The sequence below is a fragment of the Mchenga conophoros genome, linkage group LG8 (assembly GCF_057382185.1).
Source record: "Mchenga conophoros isolate Kocher_MC1m ecotype Shallow Benthic linkage group LG8, M_conophoros_male_GT1.1, whole genome shotgun sequence".
NCBI lineage: Eukaryota > Metazoa > Chordata > Actinopteri > Cichliformes > Cichlidae > Mchenga > Mchenga conophoros.
The window spans coordinates 28,566,729-28,591,861 of NC_140533.1; the positions used below are offsets into that span (position 1 = coordinate 28,566,729).

Genomic DNA, 25,133 nt, shown 5'->3' on the forward strand with positions numbered 1-25,133 from the left:
TGTTGTTAAAGTGACTTTTAAAATCCAGCTGCAAACAGTCTGATTGTAATCTAATTACATTTCATATTGAAGTGTGTCCACAGGTTGGAATTCAGTCATTAATTGACGTAAAATACCAGTTTAAAGTTTCATTATCTGAAATTCAGAGTCGGACCCACCAAGACTGTTGACCCAGAACCAGAACTAGATCAGCAGATCATTTCCCAGTCAGACTATGTTTTTATGGCAGGATGGATCCAAAATGGATCGGGGATTCAGACTGGATCACACCTGGATCTGGTTTGGCTCCGGTCATTGCCTAGCTCATCCCGTCCAGATCTGTTTTTGATTAGTTATCTTGTCAAAAAGTCAATGCAGCTAGCAGCCCGGGCCATGCCTTGTCATGTTTAACTTCTTTGATGGATTTCTTGTTTTCTTTTAATTAAACCTGTACATTGTAAGTTAATAGTTCTTAGTGTGTAAGATGTCTGTGGTGATAAAAATAAAGATGTATTTTTTCAAGCAACATAGCTACAGTTGTCTTTGTTGTTGTTGTTTACAAAGAATACAGAATCAAAAAATGAAAGTCTTAGGTTCAGGTTTTTGACATTTTTATGGTAATTAAATTATTTCCCTTTTTGTTACGGATTAGGTGACTTGAAGTTGAGAGAAAGAATATAATTTTACTAAACAGCACCTGAAACTCTCAAGTTACTTTCTTTTTGTATGTGGATTTAGTCTTTTTGTTTTCTGCTGACAGTAGTCACTAACAAGTTTACTGGTTATCGAGGCGAGCTGCTGGAAATACGCTCTGGTCAGTTGGAGATACTTTTATGTTGCTATATGTATTTTTATCTTTCACACTGCCACCAACCTAATGACCCACATCTTTTCACAATAACCATAGCCAGGCCTGGAGCTAATTGAATAAGAAATAATTTGGTCTTGTTATTGGAAAAAAGTAAATATTCAAAGAGAAAAAAAAGATTTTTTTTTTTTAAAAATGGACTACTCTTTTGTTTCAGTTTTAGAAATTGCATAATTTTTTGATAACTGCTTGTCAAAAGAACTAAACCCTTTCAGTTCTTTAAAATTTTTTTTTTTAAAGAAAACATATTCTTCAGTCCAGAAATAAACAAATAACAAATACAGTAGAAGCATGTGCCGTTTCCATAGTGTAGTGGTTATCACGTTCACCTAAGATGTGAAAAGTCCCTGGTCTGAAACCGGGCAGAAACATGCTTCTTTGCTTATGCGTCCTGATACAAAAGTGTCTGACTGCAGGTACTGCTTTATCTTGTGGGGTTGTACTGTTGTTGGGAAACAAAGAAGAGAAAGTAAGTTTGCTTGCGACATTTGTGGTAAAGTACTCAAATCTGGTACAGGGCTTTGGTGTTTTTTGCCTTTGGAAGCTCTTTAAGAATGGAAAAGCACTTTTAGTATTTGGCATTTGGAAGTTAATGACAAACACTAATAGTGCTTTCACAGCTGGAAATAATCATATTTGTTGCAGGTCATGTAGTTATATGTTGAATTTGGAAGGCTTGATTTAAAAAAAAAGTGTTAATTTATTTTCACATTAGATTCTTGTTCAAGCACTTTATGATACAGCAGTTAGCATCAGTGTGCACCATCACCATGTATACAAATTCTTCTGTTGACCACAAGAATATGGAGTCACTGTTGTCCCGTGTCTGTTTTTGTGTTCTCTGCAGATGTCCAACAGCTGCTGGTGATCAAAGAAGAGGTTTCCCATGAATGGAGCAACAGTCCGGACCAGAAGGGCCCAGAGCTTCTCTTTAAAAAGGAGGAACAAGATGAACTCAGTAACAGTGAGGTGGGAGAGCCGCTTAATGATCTAACAAAGGCTGATATCATCAGGCTCCAACTCACTGCTGGTCCTGTGAAGACTGAAAACGATGAAGAGAAGCCTAACTCTTTACTTCTCCTTCAGAATCAAATGGGAGAGGCAGAGCCTCCACTTTGCAGCTTAGCTAAACAGATAAAAACAGAAAGTGATGGAGAGGACCGTGAAGGACCTGGACCTGGACTATGGAACCCAGATCCAAATACTGATGAGAAGGCTTCAGACTCTTCTGCGACTGACGTCTCAGATGATGATGATGATGATAGTGACGATGGTGGTGGTGATTGGCAGGAACCTTTGTCAGATTCTGGACCTCCAAATGATGACGGTGAAAATAATCAGGGAGCTCCTACATCAAGTGCAAATGGACTCAAATCTCCAAAAAGCAAGAGGCCTGTTCAGAGGCTCATGACAAGCCATTTAATGGAAACTTCCTCCAGGCATTTGGGAAATGTAGATTCACCCAGACAAGACAGACAATTTATCTGTGGTATTTGCGGAAAACGATTTACACAAAAACAAAATCTTAAGACACATATCCGAATTCACACTGGTGAAAAACCATTTCATTGTGATTTTTGTGGAAAGCGTTTTCGACATCTCTATAGTTTCAAGGCGCACATCAGAATCCACACAGGAGAGAAACCGTTTGTATGTGACATCTGTGGTGAAAGGTTTACACAACAGCAAAATATCAAGAGGCACATCAGGGTTCACACAGGTGAGAAACCATTCGGTTGTGGGGTTTGCACAAAAAGATTTACACAACAGGTGGACCTGAAGAGACATATGAGAGTTCACACAAGAGAAAAACCATTTGGTTGTGATCTTTGCAGTAAAAGATATAACCGGAAAACACAATTAAGTGCACACATGAGAGTTCACACAGGAGAAAAACAGTTTGCTTGCGACATTTGTGGTAAAAGGTTTAACCGGATGGCGCTTGTTAAAGCACACACAAGGGTTCACACAGGAGAGAAACCATATGGCTGTGATATTTGTGGCAAAAGATTTAACAGGAAATCACATCTCAAAGCCCACACAAGAGGCCACACAGGAGAGAAACCACATGGTTGCGATGTCTGTGGCAAAAACTTTGTACATCAGCGCGATCTCAAGATCCACATCAGAGTTCACACCGGAGAGAAACAGTTTAGCTGCACTGTATGTGGGAAGAGATTCACCCATCAGGGAACTCTGACGAGACACATGAGAGTCCACACTGGAGAGAAGCCATTTAGCTGTGGTGTTTGTGGTAAAACGTTTACTCAGAAGGGAAATCTAAACAGACACGTGAAAACCCACACGGAGTAACAGCTTTGAAGGTTCTGTGAATGCACTTACCTGCTAATGAATAAGTTGGACGGATCTTTTTTGTTTGTTTGGTCATTAATTATGTCTGTTCATGCTATTGGGTGCTTTGAAGGATGCCCTGTACTGTATGAAAAAAAATAGAGACTATGGCTGGTGACATTTATAGTAGGGGTGGTACCATGTGCTCAAAGTGATGCAAGCTATATTGTAATTGGGAAATATATTACTTGAATTCCAGATAGCATTTATTTATACATTTTCTATATCCAAGGTACATAACCATGTTTAGTCATAATATTTTTAATAATAATCTATGCTTGAGCATTTTGTTTTTCTGTATAAACCAGAACTCGGTGGGTGGGTGGGTGTGCACCAAAATAAGTTTGGATCAGCATACCACAGTCAAACAGCAGCTATGTGGTGTTGGATAACACAGAACCAGATGGACACATCTACTCTTGATTGCTTTTCTGGTATGGAGTATATCAACTAATGTTATTTAGGTTTTAATTTTGCATTTAATTTCAACTCCTTATTGTATTTAGATTTTGTATTTAATCACTTTCTTTTTTGGTTGCTCTAACAGTAACTTGCCAACTTCTTGATTAATAAAATATTTATTCTTTTTATTCTTCCTCTTGAGCTTTTTACTTGAAGCATGATGTCATCAATTATCATCATTTTTCACAATGCTTATAACCTGTGGCATTGTTGGATAAGCCACATTTACCCAATCTCACAAGCACTTTACCCAAGCTTGGTACTGTTTCCTAACTACATTCATACTCCGATGGATGCATCAGAGAGCGACTTAGGGTTAGTATCTTACCCAAGGATACTTGGCATGCAGACTGGAGAAGCCAAAGATTGAACCACCAACCTTCCGATAGGTAGGTGATCTGCTCTACCTCCTGAGCTACAGCCACACCAGTGGTATGGTTCCTGTAAATTTCAAATATGCAGTAGTGTAGCCACTGGCCTTGATTGCACGTTATTATATACATATTTAAACACACACACACACACACACACACACACACACACACACACGTAGATATACACATATACATATATATGGACGGCGTCAACACGGGCTGGACGGCGTCAACACGTTAACGAGCAAACTGCGCTAATGCAGTAGTTCCCACCAATTGAGCATTGCGTGGCACATCCGACATAGTTTTACTTTTGTCCATGACGCGCTTACCTTCAGGGTCATGCTTCACAAGAAGACCAAAATAGTTCCAAAGGCCAGATCTGAATGAGGGTGGAGGAGGTTCAATTTGCCATGTTGCGACAAGCTTAGCTTCTGTCTTGCTAGCTTGCGCTGCGCTCAGTGGATCTGCGCTCGACAGTGCAACCTAGGCGGAGTAGTCGAACGCAGATCCACTGAGTGCTCAACACAGACAGCATCGTCAGAAGAAAAGTTGATAAAATAAATTAAAAATTTTGTATTGTTCGATACATATGCGTACCGAACCGAAAGCACTGTATCGAATGGTTCAATATCGATATGAGTATTGATGCACCCCTAATAAAAATATATACATACATACATGAGAAGCAGGATTATAAATTCAGTTCTGGATTTAACAGGGAACCAATAAAGGGAAGCCAATATGCTCCCTCTTTCTAGTCCCTGTCAGTACTCTTGCTGCAACATTTTGGATCAACTGAAGGCTTTTCAGGGAGTTTTAGGACATCCTAATGATAACAAATTACACTAGTCGAGCCTAGAATAAATGGTTTAGCTACTTCAGCATCAGTCTGAGACTGTATGTTTCTAATTTTAGAGATGTTGCACAAACGGAAGAAAGCAGTGTTGGTGTGTGTTATCTGGCTTCATGGATAGATAAAGTTGCGTGTCATCTGTGTAGCAGTGAAAATGTATGCTTTGCCTTCTAATGTTACTACCTAGCTTAAGCATGTATAATGTAAACAGAATCTGTCCTAGCCTGGGTCTTCTGGAATCTGCCTATAGTTGGTGATGCTGTGGGATGCAGGTCCAGCCCTAAATGGCTCGAATTGGAGCTTAGCACTGCTATCGAGCACACTGGAGCATCCTTGCCAGCTATCTTATTTTCAAAATCGGTTATTAAAAGTGCATGTGATGACTTTATTCTTTGCAACTCCGTAAAAATATTGAATCAAATTAAGAGAATCTTGAAACTCCCGGTAGTGTCAACTTTTGCCCCGATCTGCCACAATCCTAGCTTTACGCCTAGTACAATGGATGCTGCTTTCAAACAATGGCCTGTCAAAGGGTTAATTGCTATAAAGGATCTTTATATTGACAATCATTTTGCCTCTTTTGCTCAGCTTCAGACAAAGTACAATCTCCCTACAAGTCATTTTTTTCGGTACTTACAAATTAGGAATTATGTCAAGCAAGCATTCTCAAATTTAGATACCATCCCCATACAGCATGTCTTTTACAATATGATGAACGAACCTCCCACCTCAAAACACTTAATTTCTCGGCTTGTCAACCTTTTTTCTTCGGCAGCCCCCTCTTGCCATATTAAAGAGGCTTGGACAAGGGACACTGGTTTGGTTATCTCTGACGATCTATGGGCTGAAGTGTTAAGTCGGATAAAACTATGCTCTGTTAACGCCCGGCTTCAGTTAATTCAATTTAAGGTTGTCCATAGACTGCACTATTCCAAAACCAAATTGAACAAGATTTTTCCTAACGTTTCCCCCAAATGTGATAAATGTAAACTTGTGGACGGTACTCTTGGGCATCTTTTTTGGTCCTGTTCTACGCTTACAGCCTTTTGGACTAGTATTTTTAGTTTCTATAGCACTGTTTATGATAGGCAACTGTATCCTGACTGTCTTATGGTGATCCTGGGCTGCTCCGGCGACTCCTTGGCACTTCCCTTTGCTGTTCAACAGGCCCTCATGTTTGGTATGGTGATTGCCAAACGTTTGATTCTGGGGGAGTGGAAATCCGCCTCCCCTCCCTGCTTCAAGAGGTGGCTCGAGGAGATGGTCTCCTGTCTATACCTGGAAGAAATTCGGTTCTCTACGTCTGATTCCATGGAGAAGTTCAGGAAGATATGGGGGCCCTTTATAGACCACATTAAGAAGGACAGTCCACGCCCTGGGTCCTGACCACATTGTTTTAACTGCTTTCATTCTGAGCTGTTGCCCATAACTGTTTTTGCATGATTGTTATCAGCTCCTCCTAGCGATCTTTGGATTTGATCTTGTGGATTGGACTCACTAGATTGTGAGTTGTTTGACATGTATACCACTTGCTTTGTTTGCTTCTCTGCTGTTTTTAATAAGTGCTGGCCTTGTACCCTGTTGTGTGGTTTGTTGCTCTGTTTTTTTTGTTTGTTTCTTTGTTTTTTTTTTGATTGTTATTGTCTTTATTGTCTGTGTTCTTCTGTCCCGCTGTTTGTGAATGTGTAAAAAAATCTTGAAACTTGCATATATAAATACATAAAAAAAAAAAAAAAAGAATCTGTCCTAGCACTGAACCCTGTGGAATTCCATAATTAACCTTAATTAGAGGACTGTTAGGATTAAAATGATTAAATAAAGCTGTTTTTATGATTTCCTATAAACACACTGCGATGTGCTCATTAAAGTGTTGGTGCTCCATGTTATGAAGGTCAGAAGCTTCATTCAGCGCCATGACTAGGGATGGGTATCGAAAACCGGTTCTTGTTGAGAACCGGTTCCCACTGTTTCAATTCCTTGGAATTGTTTGCCATTTTTGCAAACGATTCCCTTATCGATTCCAGTCGCCCTGAATGACGTCACCACGTTGCGGAGCGTCATTTACCTGGCTGGAAACATGGCGGCTCAAACGCTCAAAAGTTTGGTTATATTTTACAAGAACGGAAGACAACAGGGCAACTTGCAATACTTGCAAAGTAGATATTTCATTTAAGGGAGGAAACACTACGAATATGCAAAAGCATTTGCTCACAAAACACGCGATGACCTTAAATGAATGTCGTGTTTTTAATTCCGCTCTGGACTCGTGAATCTCAACCCAGCAGCAGCGGTAACGTTTGCACGTCCTCTCCCGTTAATGCGGCAGGTAAATAATCAACTAACAGTGCATATTATGTTAGCGCGATCTGCCTTATCTGCCATTACTGTGCGTTTAGATGACCATGATGAGAGAGACAGAGTCTGGCTGGCGCTCGCTGGCAGTTCTCGCTGCAGTCTACCGGTAGCGTCTCCTTTCAAGCCAGGATAGACTAATGTTACCGAGCAGAGACTAAGTTTGTGGTCAAAGGCTTGCACCCATTTGCCACAGCAGATGCCCCCGATTTTCGGTAAGTGAATGTGTTTAATTGTAGGCAGGGACATTACTGGATATTTTTGTGTAATTGCTACAGAATAATTTATGTTATACTTTGTTATTGCTACAGAAGAATATTTATTTTATTATTTTACATTTACAATTTTTTTTTCCCCGGGGACCCTGTGACTCCCCATTGAAGAGCCGTAGGCTGTGAATCTCTTAAGATCTCACTGCTGGATTTGTAAGGCCATGTTACTCCTAAATTTCTATCTTGGTCAAAGAGAAGATATAAAACAAAGTTCTAAGCTAATCGACCTTCGTGTTCTCCTTTTTTAAAAAGAATCGATAAGAGAATCGATAAAGAATCGAATCGTTAAACAGAATCGAAAATGGAATCGGAATCGTGAAAATCTTATCAATACCTATCCCTAGCCATGACTGAATTCAAATATTGCGATTGACGTAGAGTGACTTTTCTTTGCAACATACATACACATCACGCCGGTTAACAGTCAAGATGATATTTTCTGGGCCAAGGGAGTCTTAATAGAATGTCTCAAACTTGGATATTAAATGGAATCAGTAGGATAATATTAATAATCAAGGTTAAGCAGGGAGGTGGTTTCTTTTGTTCTGTCTTTGTTATCCCAGGAAGAGGAGCAATATGAGGCAAGGTTGGACATGAACAGAGAGAAGACTCGTAGGGAGACAGCAGGACTGCCACGTCGCTTCTGTAAGAAGTATGTCATAATAACACTTGTTATTATTGGGGTATAAAATTGTATGGCCCGATCCAGGGTCGGCAGTTGAAATTAAATCTTTTTAAACGACAGACATTTCTCCTGTACTTTCTTCTGAAAAAACTGAACACATCAGGACTCTCCAAGTACACCTGTTTTCTGTAGTGTGATGAGCTCTGAAACCTGACTGAAACTCAAATAAACCATTCCTTTGCAGCTGATCAGTTAGCTGTTTTACAACTAATCTTTTAAATATATGTTTTTTTCTTTTTCTTTTTTTTCTTCACAAAGGGAAGGTTGGAGATTAGCTACAAAAACTTGGTCAAATCACAGTTTAATGACTTCCACCTTAAAGGTCAATTCAAAGTGTACCCACTTCTCTTGATTTCTAACATCTGGGATAGGCTCCAGTAAAGAAAAAGCATGGAGGCAGTTTCTCAGTGTGCTTTATTGATGTTACCTTAGCCATCATAACAAAAATGGTTTAAATCAGATTACTGCCACTAATAATTACCAAAAGACCATGTACACAGCATCATCTGGAATTATTCCCTTGTACTGATCAACTAACTATTCAGCAATTTAGAAACATGAATTTGATAAGATAACCCCTTGTTCAAATTTCCTACTCTGCCGTGCATGCTAGAAAGCCATCAGAAACACCAATGATCATAACACTAAAAATGTATAATTAATCATGTCATGCCATCAGTCATGTGGCTGCCGACGCTACAACTAAATGGTCTCTCTCTCGGCCCCATGTGAACCCCTACGTCTGACACTTTAACCTTATTATTATTATTATTGTCATCATTTTTTTTTTTTTATAAAAGCTGCAAACTGTTTGTCCTGTCCTATGAGTCTTAAGTAATCTGTTTTAGTTTATTAAAATATTTTACTTGTTTTACGTCTAATTTTACAACGAAAAGGTTTCTCTGGTGTGTGAAATCGCTTTTTTCCATTTGCACCACTGTTTACAAGTTTAGGTTCAGAGTTTAACAATGGTTTCCGCCATTTACCATTATCTTCATTGATGCTGCCTTCAGTTTCAGATCCAGATTCTGATGAAGGTCTGTGCAAATTATAATTATCAACGCTGCTGGTGCTTGTGCTGGTGCTGCTGCTGCTGCTACTACTTTCCGTTTCAGATCCAGATTCTGATGAAGGTCCATGCAAGTTATAATTATCAATGCTGCTGCTGCTTTCCGTTTCAGATCCAGATTCTGATGAAGATTCGTGCAAGTTATAATTATCAATGCTGCTGTCTTCAGTTTCAGAGCCAGATTCTGATGAAGATCCGTGCAAGTTATAATTATCAATGCTGCTGTCTTCAGTTTCAGAGCCAGATTCTGATGAAGATCTGTGCAAGTTATAATTATCAATGCTGCTGTCTTCAGTTTCAGATCCAGATTCTGACAGAGACTGATGCAGGTTAGAATTTTTACTCTTGCCATCTTCAGTTTCAGGTTCAGAAGCAGACAATGGCTCCTGCCAATAATTATCACCATCCACAGTACCATCTTTAGTCTCGGTGAAGTCTGAAGCCTGTAAATTAGTATTCTGTGGTAAACAGCTACTGTGATAAGAGTTCCTAGCCTTTTTGCTTCCTTCATCGTCCTCAGTTTCTGTTTTCATTTGTTTACCTGATCCTCTGGTTTGTGTCTGCGCTTCCATGTTTTTGAGAGGCGGGCCTTGATGAGGTTGTGGGGACTGCGGTTTCTTTTCATCATTTTCACTCTTCACATGAACAGAAGTGAGCAGGAACCCGGTGGTATCAGCCTCCTTTATCCCATTAAGATTCACTTCAACCTCTTCGCTATTTATGTGATGTTCCTCCTGCTCCTCCTTTATTTGGCGTTCTTTGTGTTCGTCTTTTAAGTGGCATTCTTCCTGCTCCTCCTTTTCAATGCGCTCCTGCAGATTTATTATACGACGCTCCTCCAGATCCATCTCTATATGACGCTCCTCCAGCTCCGTCTCTATACGACGCTCCTCCACCTCGATCTTTATACGATGCTCTTCCAGCTCCATCTTTATACAACACTCCTCCTGCTCCTCCTCTATATGACGCTCCTCCAGCTCCATCTTTATACAACGCTCCTCCAGCTCCATCTTTGTGGGCCCTTCTTCCTGTTTTTTCTTTAGCTGGAGATGATCTATGACCCGCTGTTTCAGACCAGCATTTAATTGAGGTGGAGCATCTTGGGCATCTGCATTGAACACAGATGTGGATAACGGATGAGTGTGTGTCTACAGTTTTAATATTATTTTGAAAATAAAAGGACACATTTCTATTTTTGGAAAGATTTTCAAATTACAAATTATCCAAGAACAGCATTTATTTTTATTAAAACTGGTGAAAAGGTCTCAGTTCCACTTCACAGCTGATGGACCCATTTGACAGTTGTTGTATTATTTACCTTTCTTTAGTTTAAATCACAAAGTACAGAGCAGTTGCAACAGTCAATTGTAGTAATTTATGGATAAAATAATGCCCAGCCATGTGTAAGTTAGTGCCATCAAATATTAAGTTATTGTGCCATCTAATAGTTTTTACATAATTCTGTGGGAATAATGGTAATTTAATAGGCTACAATAAAATTAAAAATAATTTAATACTTACTTCTCCTGACTTGTGTTAACACTGATGTTGCTCGTGGAGGTACAAATACAACCATTTTGAGAATTCTGGGGTCAGGTGGTTGAAGGTTAGTCACTGGACGCATCCCCACTCCGTTTGGCAATCTTGGATACGGAAATCTGAAAAACAATAAGCCATCGAGATATTCAGAGTTATACCCCACAACGCGTGAGACTAATGGTTCTTATAAATACTAATTTTGTGTTTGCGCATGGTTCTGTTTTCTGTTGGGCTCAACTGATCCAAAAACAGATACTAGCCATGGAATTTAATCTTTAAAATGTATACATGACTATATACAAAAACATACAAATTTGGACAAGGAAAGACTTACCTGTTTGCTCCACTCAAAGTGGCGCCAAAGGCAGCTGGACCTATGACTTGTAACGGTTTTTCCTTTGTAGCCAATGATGTCATCACAACTCTCTCATAGCTGGAGGAAACAACAGAAACATCAAAATGTTAAATTCTACATGACAACTGCTGGTGGCATTAACGATGAGGAGCATATCAACAGATGGTTTATTTTAAACCTACAACAATGAACGGCACAAATATAAATATGTTTCATTTCATGCCATTGGTTGTGTGTACAGACGCTGGAAGAAAAAGTCCAAACTGACTGTATCAAAGTTTGTTAGTTCTGAGCCAGTGGCAACAAAATGCAGCATTACATTTATCTTAAAACCAAACTAGCAGCCTGAATATATGCAAAACATTTATAAATTTAGACATGGAAGGACTTGCCTGTTGAAAGAATGAGGTGTATCAGTGGTAGCTGGGGCTGGGACTTGTGAAGGCTTTTCCTTTGTGGGCGCTGATGTCATCACAACTCTCTCATAGCTGGAGGAAACAACAGAAACATCAAAATGTTAAATTCTACATGACAAGTGCTGGTGGCATTAACGATGAGGAGCATATCAACAGATGGTTTATTTTAAACCTACAACAATGAACGGCACAAATATAAATATGTTTCATTTCATGCCATTGGTTGTGTGTACAGACGCTGGAAGAAAAAGTCCAAACTGACTGTATCAAAGTTTGTTAGTTCTGAGCCAGTGGCAACAAAATGCAGCATTACATTTATCTTAAAACCAAACTAGCAGCCTGAATATATGCAAAACATTTATAAATTTAGACATGGAAGGACTTGCCTGTTGAAAGAACGAGGTGTATCAGTGGTAGCTGGGGCTGGGACTTGTGAAGGCTTTTCCTTTGTGGGCGCTGATGTCATCACAACTCTCTCATAGCTGGAGGAAACAACAGAAACATCAAAATGTTAAATTCTACATGACACAACTGCTGGCGGCATTAACCTTCCTCTCTGACTGTTCCTATCATATGAATCGATCAAATGAAACAACATTTAACCCACAACTAACACTGTTGTACAGATCAAACATCAAAGCACACATTAATTTGTGAAGCTTGAACCCTTTTTAACATTGATAAATACACATTTTTAAAATTACACCGCTGAACAGCACAAAGTTAATAATGTGTTTTTTCATTTCACACCATTTGTCTTAGAATGAAGTTGGTTTGGAAACATATTCAGCGATGCTTCATCTCCTGCTTTGCGTTTGTGTGGGCGCCCCATGCTAGCAGTTTCCAAGCATTTTTTCCCCCCTTTTCATTGAGGGGGGGGGGGGGCACACTTTGGGAAGCTCTGACATAATCACAGAGTCTGGAGTACACAACCATGTTCTCATTGTAAGTGATTATAAATTCCCTTTCACATCTTCCCTTCACCTACATACTGAAGACATCAAATATATGAAGCAAGATGTATGTAATTGTGTAGCAAAGTAAAAATTGATAAATAATCCCAAATATATCTTATATTTTACATTCCTGAAAGTAGCCACCCTTTGCTTTGTAGACAGCGCTGCAAATCCTTGGCCTTCTCTTAATGAGCTTCATGATATAGTCACCTGAAATGGTTTTCACTTTACAGGTGTGCCTGCCAGGGTTCATTTGTGGAATCTCTTGCTTTCTAAATGTGGTTGGGACTACCAGTTGTGTTGTGCAGAAATCAAGTTGGTACACAGCTGACAGCCCTATTTGACAACTGTTAGAATTCATATTATGACAAAAACTATCAGCTAAGTAAAGAGAAACAACAGTCCATCATTACTTTAAGAACAGAAGGTCAGTCAGTCCAGAAAACTGCAAAAACTTTGAATGTGTTCCCAGGTGCAGTCACAAAGACCATCAAGCGCAACGAGAAAACTGGCTCGCATGAGGACCGCCCCAGGAAAGGAAGAGTCACCTCTGCTGCTGAGGATAAATTCATCCGAGTGACGAGCCTCAGAAATCACAAGTTAACTACACCCCAGGAAAATGCCACACAGAGCTCCAGTAACAGACACGTCTCTACATCAACAGTTCAGATGACACAGTGTGAATCAGGCCTTTATGGTCAAATAGCTGCTAAGAAACTACCACTAAGGAAAAGCAACAAACAGAAGAGATTTGTTTGGGCCAAGAAACACAAGGAATGGACATTAGACCAGTGTAAATCTGTGTTTTGGTCTGATTAGTCCAAATTTGAGATCTTTGGTTCCACCTGCCGTGTCTTTGTGTGATGCAGAAAAGGGGAACGAATGGTCTCTACATGCATGGTTCCCAATGTGGAGCATGGAGGAGGTGGTGTGACGGTGTGAGGGTGCTTTGCTGGTGACACTATTGGGGACTTATTCAAAATTGAAGGCACACCGAACCAGCTTGGTTACCACAGCATCCTACTGTGACATGCCATCCCATCCGGTTTGTGTTTAGTTAGACTACCAATTATTTTTCAAAAGGACAAACACACCTCCAGGCTGTGCAAGGGCTATTTAACCAAGAAGGAGAGTGATGGAGTGCTGCGCCAGATGCCCTGGCCTCCACAGTCACCTGACCTAAACCCAATCAAAATGGTTTGGGATGAGATGGACCGCAGACTGAAGGCAAAAGGGCCAACAAGTGTTCAGCATCTCTAAGAACTCCTTCAAGGCTGCTGGAAAACCATTTCAGGTAACAACCTAAAGAAGCAAAGGTGCCTATTTTGAAGAATCTAAAATATAAACCATGTTTTAAGTTATTTCACACTTTTTCAATTATTACATAACTCCAAATGTGTTCATTCATAGTTTTGATGCTTTCAGTGAGAATCTACAATGTAAAGAGTCATAAAAATAAAGAAAAAAAAAACATTAAATGAGAAGGTGTGTCCAAACTTTAAACTGGTAGTGTACATATACATGAACATGTATTCATTCGTATTCAAAACATATGGAATTTCTTGACATGGAAGGACTTGCCTGTTGGCTCCATTAAAAGAATGACTGGTGCCAAAGGTAGCTGGAGCTGGGACTTGTGAAGGCTTTTCCTTTGTGGGCGCTGATGTCATCACAACTCTCTCATAGCTGGAGGAAACAACAGAAACATCAAAATGTTAAATTCTACATGACAACTGCTGGTGGCATTAACCTTCCTCTCTGACTGTTCCTATCACATGAATCGATCAAATGAAACAACATTTAACCCACAACTAACACTGTTGTACAGATCAAGCATCAAAACACACATTAATTTGTGAAACTCGAACCCTTTTTAACATTGATAAATACACATTTTTAAAATTACACCGCTGAACAGCACAAAGTTAATGTGTTTTTTTCATTTCACACCATTGTTTCTGAGACCAGCTGTAACAATGCAGTAAAAACATGAAGTAAGATGTGCATTTTGTAGTCCATCTTCTGGAAATTGTAGTTGAAACAGTGTCAAATTATTATGCCATGCACATCAACGCAAGAGGGATGATAACCACCAAGATAAATGGGAAGGGAGACTAGATGGGAGGAAATCAGAAGTGTTGTCTTTGAAAATGTAGTGATTTCCTTAAATTCAGCTGAAAAACTGCCCCAAGTATCCTTGCTGGCTACAGGTAAGCCAATAACTGTTCTTTGTGACAGTGCCGTTACTCGCACAGTTATCCAAAAGGAAGCTGGTGGTCATGTACTTCCATCTAACATACAAGTAAGCAGTTGCAATGGCCTTGCTGACTGTTTGCGAATGCTGCTGCGTTCCCTCCCTGAGAAGGTTGATCCAGAGACTGATCGAAACTGCTCTAACCAAGGTGTCTGTAAAGGTTCTCAGTCATCCAGGTCATCGTAGTCAAAGGAGGGCTTATATCTGGGACTCTCCACCATTTGACCTTAGAACTGAAGAAGCGTCTCGGATGAGAGGTGAAACGTCTTCAAGTAACTTAAAGAAGTCCAGACGCTTTTCTTTGCAAGCTCCTTTGACTGCTCTAACCAAGACCATCATGTATCACCAAATAGGGCAGAAGGTGGACGACTGCACAGATGACCTATGATGACACTGCAGACAGCACTGGGGTGTATTTAGGGCTGCCACGATCAGTCGACAAGTCACGATTACATCGACTAATTTAATAGCCGACGCGTTGTTTGAAGCTTTGTAAGATCCTGAAAGATGCAGGAATAAGTAGTAGGATTTCAGAGTGTAAGAACGGCCTGAAACAGAAGGTTGGAGCAATGCATGTACAAGGATGCCAGCTACCATTAAAAGAAGAAGAAGAAGAAGACGAAGAAGAAGAAGCAGCAGCAGCAGCAGCAGCAGGCTCCGGTATTGTAGCCGTGTACAAATTCAGGAGCCGCATCTTTCGGTGGCTGCATTTGTAGGCTCATTACGCTATTGCGACGCAACGAAGGCTGTCCAAATTCGTAGACACATAGCACGGCCCAGCCAATTCCAATTTCCAACAATGGCAGCAGCTATTTAGTTTTAATATTACTAAACTTTTAGCATATTTTCAAGCAAGAATGTAGCTGTGTAACCTTCAAATATCTGCTCGGTTTATCAAGACATCACATTTTTGCATAAGTGCTCCGACGTTTTCGGAGACGTCCGTTACCCACCAGCTCGATAGCTAGCCGGGGGACTCAAGGCTCACTAGAGCTGGTGAGAACCGCAAACCCCCTGTGGTCTTTCACTACTCAGGTTAAACATGATATATAAGTCACTTAGATAACAAAAATTTTACTGTTTGGCTTTCTTCAGTGTTTTATTTGTTCCTGAGTAAATCAGTTTGGCTGAGATTAAAGTTACAGTTTTCACACAGCTCAATAAACATCAAACAGAAAACTGATTAAACAAATGTGAGAATTTATTCCAGTGTCCTATTATATTTTAGTGAGCAAGGAGCAGACGGCTGAGTTTATTAAACACCACTGAGACAATCTGCAAATTCCATTAAAAGTTTAATAAACTATCATCTTATCTTTATTTTTAGTTAGCACATACCTTAGACACTTAAAGCTGTAAGCTAATGATAGTTATATAAGAGCAGATGCATGCTGGTGCAATAAGCTGTACGCTTTATGTCCAGTGGATGCATAATCTGATTAGTCGACTAATTGCAAAAATAATCGGTGAATAGTCGACTATCAAAATAATCGTTTGAGGCAGCCCTAGGTGTAACGCAATAATGATGGTGGAAAATACTAAGACGCTACAGTGCCACAGCTCGGAGTTAAGCCCTTTTTTAACTAATACCTAGTCAGATTGCCTCAGCACGGTTTTCAGGGTTTTCCATTAGATCATATTACTTGGTAGCAAGTACTTTTTAGTACCTGCTCTCCCGGGGTTTTGAGAAACCATCCTACTCTGACAAATCGTCCTACCCGTATTATAATTTGACGGTGGCTTGTGACTAAACCCTACCCCTAACCTAACCATAACATAACCTGAAGAAGTATTCCGAATGGGTGAGAGAAAAAGAAGTTAATGGTAAATAAATGGTAAATGGCCTGTATTTGTATAGCGCTTTACTAGTCCCTAAGGACCCCAAAGCGCTTTACACAACCAGTCATCCACCCATTCACACACACATTCACACACTGGTGATGGCAAGCTACACTTAATGTGAGTTTGGTGTTGTGCGCATGCGCCGTGTCTGCGCAGAAACATTGGGTAGGATGTTTTTTGAGGTAGGATGGATTCCCAGAACACATGGGTTTGTCACTACCCGATCCGTACCGGAAACCCGATCGGTACCCCGCATGCGCAAATCTTACGTCACTTCCTCTCTTTGCCAACATTCAATATATTTGAATGACACGGTTAGCGCCCAGTTAGCTCCTAGCATTTCTCAGCAGCTCTGCCTCCTTTTCGACTACCGGGACATTTAAACAATGAATAATCCGTATCCGCAACAAATTTTTGCTTTTTTCCTCAACAGAGAGCGTCCACCGATTGAACAACAGCGCCGTAAAATAAGAAGAATGGCGCTTAATTACAGAGTTAATAATACAGACTTTGTAATATGTCACGTGTAGATTCATCAGCCAGATGAAGTGTTTACTGACAATTGACAGTGTAAGCGGACATCATCATCACTATTCCAATCAATCTTCTCCACACATGCAAGCATAAACACACTCGACTATCACTAAATCAAATTTAACAGATGTTTGTAATTACGCTAATTCAGTTTACAATAGGGTTCATTCGCTTGGTCAGCAGGTGGCAGTATCCTCTTATACTGGGGAGTAAACTGCCATTAAACGAACAGAAGAAGAAGAAGAAAATCCCTGCACATGCGCGGTACGGATCGGGTAGACCCAATTTGTACGGTCCGACTTTGCACATGCGCAGTAAGGATCGGGGAGTCCTGATCCGTAACTATCTTTTTATTTTTCATTTTTGTCTACATTATATTGAAATGCTTCATTATTGGAAACATGTTAAGAGATACTTATTATTCTTAACAGATACTCTGACCCGTAACTATCGTAAAACGCTTCGACCGGAAGTAGACACCTTTCGCGCATGCGGGGTACCGATCGGGTTTCCGGTACGGATCGGGTAGTGACAGTGACAGCTTTTTTTTAATTTTTTTTTTTTATTAACAATTGGAACAATACAGTCACAAACAAAATAATACATTATAGTGCAAATGAACTCTCGTGGAGGATAAAAAAAAAAAAGAACATAGTCAATACAACAAAACTAACAGCAAGGATATGGGGGGAGGGGGCTAGACAAAAGATCCACAGTATTAATGGGGAAGAAATTAAAAGGAGCACAGGTTGATACACAATATAGGTAATAATCAAAACAGTAGCAAATGGGAAATGTCATCATAGATTGCGGCAAATCTGCTTAACTTCAGTTTTTTAAGTGACATGAAATAATGTTTAAAGTCATTGATGAACCAAGTAAAGGATGGTTTTCTATTCCTCCATTTACAACAATGTATATGGTATTTACCTAACAGGATGACAATGTTAATCACAGTAGAGACAGATGGATGTTGTTTAGCCATATAGAAAATAATATCAGAAATACTAAACTGGGGAATATCGTTGATCTTGAGGGATAACCAGCTGTGTAGTTCTAACCAAAAGGCAGCTGACACAGGACATGAGAAAAACAAATGGTGTAATGTTTCACAGGCTGAATCACAAAATGCACACTGGTTAACCTCAAATTTAAACCTCCTCTTTAAAAATTCAGACACAGGATATATATTATTAATTATCTTGAAATGAGTTTCTTTTACTTTTGGGGAGACAGGCCACTGAATGAATTTTGAGAACGCCTTTTCCATGAGTGACTGGTCCCCATGAAGGGCCTGCAAATATCTACCTGAGTTAAACCCCTGGAAAAGAATAGATTTAAAATTCACACTGATAAATTTATTGTTACATTTACTATCATTTAGGATGCAGTTACCAATTTTTAGGTTTGGCAGCGCTGGATTGACCTCAGAGTGTAGCATTGTGTTGCGTATCAGCTGCCTTAGGGCCAAAGGGATAGCACAGCAAACTTTTCTGTATTCTTTTAATGGACAATTAAAGTTGTGTCTCTTTGAGAAAGACACGTAATCCAATAGAGCACCACTCAAATCCAGCAAGTCAGTTACAAACAAGATACCACTCTCAAACCAGTTCCTGATAAATAATGTCTTTTTGTTAGCAGTTATCACTCTATTGTTCCATAGGGTCGACATATGAGGAGAAAAGTTGTGTGTAAACATCATTTTCCAAAAATGAAGAATCTGTTTGTGAAAATTAGAGAGTGTAACAGGTATTTTACTAGTCTCAAAGTCACATTTTAATAGAAAATCAATTCCTCCTAGTTCCTTAAATAAAGATCTGGGTATATGAAACCACATGGAATCAGACTGAGATAAGCAAGCTCTGAGCCAGTTGATCTTAAAGGTTCCGATCATTGATTCAAAGTCTAAGGCTCTGACACCACCCTTCTCATAATCTTTAACCAACTGTGATCTCTTAATATAGTGGGTTTTGTTTTTCCATAGGAATTGAAAAATAATTGAGTTGGCTTTCCTAATATTTTGGGGAGAAACATAAAGAGAATGACATGGGTAAATTAATTTAGAGATACCTTCAGCTTTGGAAAGGATGACTCTGCCAAATATAGTGATATCCCTGGTCAACCAACGACTAAGGGATTTCTTCATGTCGACGATACGATTGCAGATGTTGTTGTCTTCTCTTCGGGACATATTTTTAGAAATCACTATACCTAAATATTTAACTTCCAGTTCAACTCTTATAGAAGCTATATTAGAATCAGAACACGTGTGAATAGGTAACAATTCACATTTGTTAATATTCAGACATAGTCCTGACGCCTGGGAGAATAATGAGATAGTGTTAAGCGCTTTAGCTACCATGGATTTATCTCTTAAAAACAGTGCAGTATCGTCAGCAAACTGGCTTATTTTGAATTCCTTGTCAAAAATGTTAATACCATACAAATCAGGGTCTTTTTGGATGATAAGTGCCAGCAGTTGAGTGGTTAATATGAACAATTTGGGGGAAATAGGGCATCCCTGACGGATACCTCTCTGCACTTCAAACCTAGGTGTCATTCCAGGGTTAAGCGAGACAGAGCTAGAAATGTTACTGTAAAACATTTTGATCACATTACAAAAGTTATCCCCAAAACCCAGGAAATTCAAGGCTTTAAGCAGGAAGGGATGTTCAACCGTGTCAAAAGCCTTATAAAAGTCCAAAAACAACACTAAGCTTTCTGTCTTTATATACTGGCGATAATCAAGCATATCAAAAATCAATCTAATGTGATTGTGTATATGTCTTCCTTTTATAAACGCCGACTGACATTCATCCACTAAATGTGTTAAACAATCATTTAAGCGGTTCGCATATACATGAGCCAGTAATTTATAATCATTACACAGAAGGGTTATGGGTCTCCAATTATCCAGAAGTAGTTTGTCTTTGTTGGGTTTTGGAATTAAAGTGATTAAACCTTGTTTCATTGTAGGTGAAAGATTAGTTGATGAGATACATTCTAAGTAAGCACTGTAAAGAGTTAATCTAATGTCATGCCAGAAAAAGGAGTAAAATTCCACTGTTAGCCCATCAATACCTGGTGATTTGCCCCTGGGCATTTGTCCGATTGCCTTGTCCAGCTCTTCGATTGCAAGTTTACTCTCCATACAAACCTTTATATCCACATCCAATGTCCCATTAAGGCCTCTAAGACTTTCCAGAAACACAGTGCCATTCTCCGTTGAATAGGTTGACTTGTAAAGGTTACTGTAAAAATGAAGTATTTCCACGTTTATTTTGTCATGGTCCTCAGTCAAAACCCCCTTGATATTCAGTGATTGAATCTTCTTATTTGATTGTCTGTATTTTTCTAAATTAAAAAAGTAGGAAGAGTTTTTCTCACCCTCCTCAATCCACCGGGCTCTTGAACGAACATAGGCACCATTGGCTTTCTCTAAGAACATTTTGTCTAGTTGAGATTGAAAAGTGTTTAGTTGTATATGTTCGTCCAGAGATAAATCCTGTTTGCAGCATAGCCTGTTAATTCTTTCAATAATGCTTTGTTGCTCCTGTCTTTTCTGTTTAGCAATGGATTTGCTAATTTGAATTGCTACCTGTTTAACTTGGAATTTAAACCATTCCCATTTGCTCACATGTGACATATCTAGTTTATCAATTTCCACAATTAAATTTCTCACTTCAAGGCAGAAGTTGTCATTATGCAGAAGGTTGTTGTTGAATTTCCAAATAAGGGATTGATGTTTCACCTTGGTTAATGAGATGAATAAGGAAATCAAACAGTGATCAGTTAGAGGGGAAGCGGAGATTTCACACTTAGAAATGTTGTTGATCAAATTGTTAGAGCCTAACCAGTAATCAATCCTGGAACACTGACCATTATTAGATGAATTAAACCAAGTAAATTGAGATACAGATGGATTTTTCAGCCTCCAAGCGTCACAGAGACTAACTTTGTTGACCAAATTAAGGATACTTTCATTGTAACTGTGGCATGAGGTCCTGGATGGAAGACGATCTACAGAGGGATCAGGAGCTACGTTAAAGTCTCCCCCCACAACAACTTTGTCAACAAGATAGCTCAATTTCCATTGCTCTAACTGTTCACAAAGGAAGGTTAGAAGTTTCTTATTCTGAGCTCTATTAGTATAACCATATACACACAGCAGAATGTATTTTGAACCATTAATCTCTGACACTATCATCAGCCAATGACCATCAGAATCACTTTTACAGTCTATGACATTTCCCAGAAACCTATTAAATAAAATCATCACTCCAGCTGAGTGAGACGTACCATGACTAAAGAAAACAGATTCACCCCACTGTGTTTTCCAGAACTTTGTGTCTGCCTCTGCCGAATGGGTCTCTTGTAGAAAGACACAGTTAGCCTGTTGCTCCTTGCAAAAAAGAAAGATAGCCTTACGCTTCACAATGTTTCTTAGCCCCCTGACGTTCAAGGAAATAACAGATAACATATAAGACTATTACAAAAGTATTGGGGAAAAGAAAAAGAAACTTAAGAAGACACGCAGGAACGAGCAGCCGTGTCCTGTATAAAATAACTATTCAGTGCAATAACCCTTAACAACCGGGAAATTTTAAATTAAATGACATGCTAAGCAATAGGCTTAATCAACAGCAGCATACCTGAGAGGTGTAAAAGGTCACACAAAAGAAAATCAGTTCGGGTCCACTCTTTGGTTATCAATCAGAGCGTAGCCGTCCTTCAAAAACGCTCCCTTTCCCTTACTCCTGGCATCCTGGACCAGCGGCCACAGCTTAACTCGAGCCTCCCGATCTTCCTTGGAGAAGTCTTCCTTGAAGTGGATGTTCATCTCCTTGCAAACCCTCGCATGCCTCGATTTCTTCCAGACGTCGTCCCGGACCGTTCTCATGCCAGACTGGATAATTATGGCTCTCGGGGACCCGGAAGATGCAGCGTTCCCCCTCTTTCCCAGCCGATGAACAGTATCAACAGTCTCTCTCAGTTTATCCACAGACAAGGGCACAACTCTGGTGAGAATCCCGATAACTGACTCTCTCGTGTTTTCATCATCTTTCTCAGGAAGACCAGTCAGCCTTAGGTTCCATTTCCTCTTATATCGAGCATGTTCCTCACAGGAGCTGCGCAGGGATTTGTTTTCTTTCTGCAGCTCACCAACTTTCTCCTGGAGTTCTACTATACTTTCTTTATTTTTTCTTATTTCCGCCGTGTTCATGTCAATGCGCTTTTCAAACTTACGCAGCAACGCCGTCTGTTCATCCATCTTTTGCGTTAACACATTGACTGCTTGCAAGATAGCTGCGGCGGTGTCCTCCTCCTCCAGCGGCTGCGCTCGCACCCCTCTTGCTTTCTTCGGGTTAGGGCTTTTCGTCGGAGTGTGAGCCCAGTTGATTCTGGAGTCGTTGGAAGTCATGTCAGTGATCTCCAAATCTTGAATATCCTCCTCGTCACACGCCTCCCTCAATACCGAAACGTTGTAGTCATGATCCATCGTGATCATAGGACAAGTATCAAAATTAACCCCGGACAAATTACAAATTAAAGCTGGTTTACAGTTAGTTCTCCAGTGGCTGGTTGAAGTGCACAAAAAGCGCAAAAAACGGGTTATTGCTTTTAATAAATTCAGAGTTTCAGGACAAAAAAAAGCCAAAAAGTTCGGACGCCTGCAGTAAAGTTGCTGCTCACTCCGCCATCTTGTTTCCTCTCTCGTGACAGTGACAGCGTTCCAAGCGATCTGAACAGGTACTGAAATGTGACGTCATCCGACTGCATGCCACCGATTGGCTGGTCAGTAACCCTACCCACTAGATGAGTAATGCGAGCGTCTCGTTCAAGAAAAATAAAGCCGCCATTACTGGGTTGTAGAAAAAGGGGCTTAATAAGCGATTAGATTAGAGAAGACGGCAGGAAGAAAGCGATACGTGTAGAAAATGAAAGGGACCGATACAGACGAGTGCGCCGGAGAAAGCTGTGAAAAACGGAGAAAAAATAAAGAACAAACGTTTTGTGCAAAAAGAAAAGTGGCCATTGAAAACAGAGCAATGCCTCCACACAAAAAAGCCATGCAATTTTCTCCACAGTGAACATGCTCAAAGCTAAATGTCATCCCAGCTCATGAATGGGCACCTCCACATGTAAGCCCGGGTTAAAAAATAATAATCCTGGAAGGACAAGCTGGAGCTCAATTATTTTAACGAGCAAACAAGTGGGGGAGTTGATTAAAGGAGCGGAAGAAAATGAGCCCCTAAAACTGTTCACAGCAGTCACTTGAACGTGCACAGTTATCACGTTTCAATGGTTATAATGTGTGTACGTATAGTTCTATGTTGCTTGACCTCTAAATCCTGGTTGAGTACCCCTGTACTAGTACACCACGTAGCTAACTGTGTTTCCTGTAAAACCGTCTCACACGTTTCTGTTCCCAGCACAGCGTTGGAAAGATAAAGAGGCTCGAAGGGACGTTAACACTGCTTCCTCGCATGCAAATAAACGCAATTGTTACGCTGTGTCTCACTTCGTAATTTTTCTAACAGTAACACCGATTCACGCGTCGCTTTCGGGCACAACTTGAATTACCTGTCCAGCAGAAAGCAGGCCACTTCGGCATCACTCTGAAAACTTTTGTCCCTCTTCAGCGAGGTCCACCTGGAGAAGGCGACGCCTAAGAACACTTTCGTTTCTTCCAGTTTTTCCTCTTCGTGCCCCAGCTTGTTCGACAGCACGTCCTTGATCTTTTCTCCTGAGAAATAATAATTATGATCCTGCATTTTTCCAAATGCGGACACTCAAAGTCCCCACGACACCACAAAAAGTTAAGGCACAAGCGACGATTCTTCCATGAGGACGATAAAAACGACTAGCACATGACCAAAACAGCAGCGTGTCCCTCAGTCCGGACTTTGTTTTGTTCCCCCTTGCAACACACATCCCCCAACAGAAAGTTCCTACCCCTGAATTTTACCCGAAAGCAGTGTCCTTTCTGGGTGTGACCTGGTAAAGGGTGTGTAGCTCACTCAGATAATCTGATATTTATCCAATATCAAATAATTAAAAAAAGAAGGTAGGTTTCCATTTTTAAAAATTTCAAATTGAATAAAAAGAGACCTGTTTACAAAGTTTGAAAGGTGAATAAAATAAGAGCCTCAACGCAAAGTGAGACCAGTTTTCTCTAAAATACCAAAAGTAAGTTAATGCAGAATCTAAAATGGCTTAGTAAAATAGTAATGATTCATTAGAGGGGAAATATGCATAAATGATCTAAATTATTAAGGTAAGAAAGTTATGATAACATATTCTTCACTGATCGCGAGTATAAGGAACGTCGGGAAGCATCCATACACCACCTGGGGCTCTTGTTTTTTTTCATTTGATTAAATGTTTTTTTAAAGACATCCACTGTTTACTGTCATTAAGGCAGCATAATCAGTCACATTTAAACCACTCATACAGCACCTCAAATCCGCAGCCAAATTAGAATCACTAGTTGTATCAATAAGTACATCTCTGGACTGTGCGAGGAAGCCAGAGTAGGGCTAGGTATTGATTTTGATTTCTGTAATTGATTCAATTCCGATTCACAAGGTCCCGATTCAATTCAATCCGATTCGATTCAACTTTAACTCAGATGGGCAGAAATATTATAATTCTGATCATTTATCAGTACATATCCATATTTTTATATCTATGTGTAAAAACAAAGCTGACGCTTGTGAGACTTCATCAGAGGTGTGAGCAGGGGTGATTTTAGCCCAAAAAGAATCAAAGCACCCCCAAAGATATCTTACTTTTTTGACAATATCTGCTGTTTGTGTGACACACTACTAAAAATATAAAAAGCATACAGTACTTAATTGAGATGGAACACTTTAACAACAAAAGTATAGATAACCCCTCCCCCCCCTGCTCTGGTTCTAGCGCCGTTGCTGCCAGAGCGATAGTGGCTGAGACGCAGCGGAGTTC

General features: G+C 39.9%; 1 protein-coding gene and 1 pseudogene across 1 annotated transcript; one reads left to right on the forward strand and one right to left on the reverse strand.

Moving 5' to 3' along the window:
• The first annotated feature begins 1,525 nt into the window (after window positions 1–1,525).
• Window positions 1,526–3,169, forward strand: LOC146568998 (uncharacterized; annotated as a pseudogene).
• On the reverse strand, window positions 2,993–24,089 carry LOC146568999 (uncharacterized). The gene is made up of 7 exons (XM_085285445.1): window positions 23,751–24,089; window positions 14,117–14,221; window positions 11,966–12,061; window positions 11,556–11,651; window positions 11,143–11,241; window positions 10,791–10,927; window positions 2,993–10,377 (listed from the first exon to the last, which is right to left on the reverse strand). The coding sequence occupies exons 1-7, from the start codon at window positions 23,939–23,941 to the stop codon at window positions 9,053–9,055; spliced, it is 2,049 nt and encodes a 682-aa protein (XP_085141571.1). The 5' UTR covers window positions 23,942–24,089; the 3' UTR covers window positions 2,993–9,052.
• Between the last annotated feature and the right edge of the window lie 1,044 nt (window positions 24,090–25,133).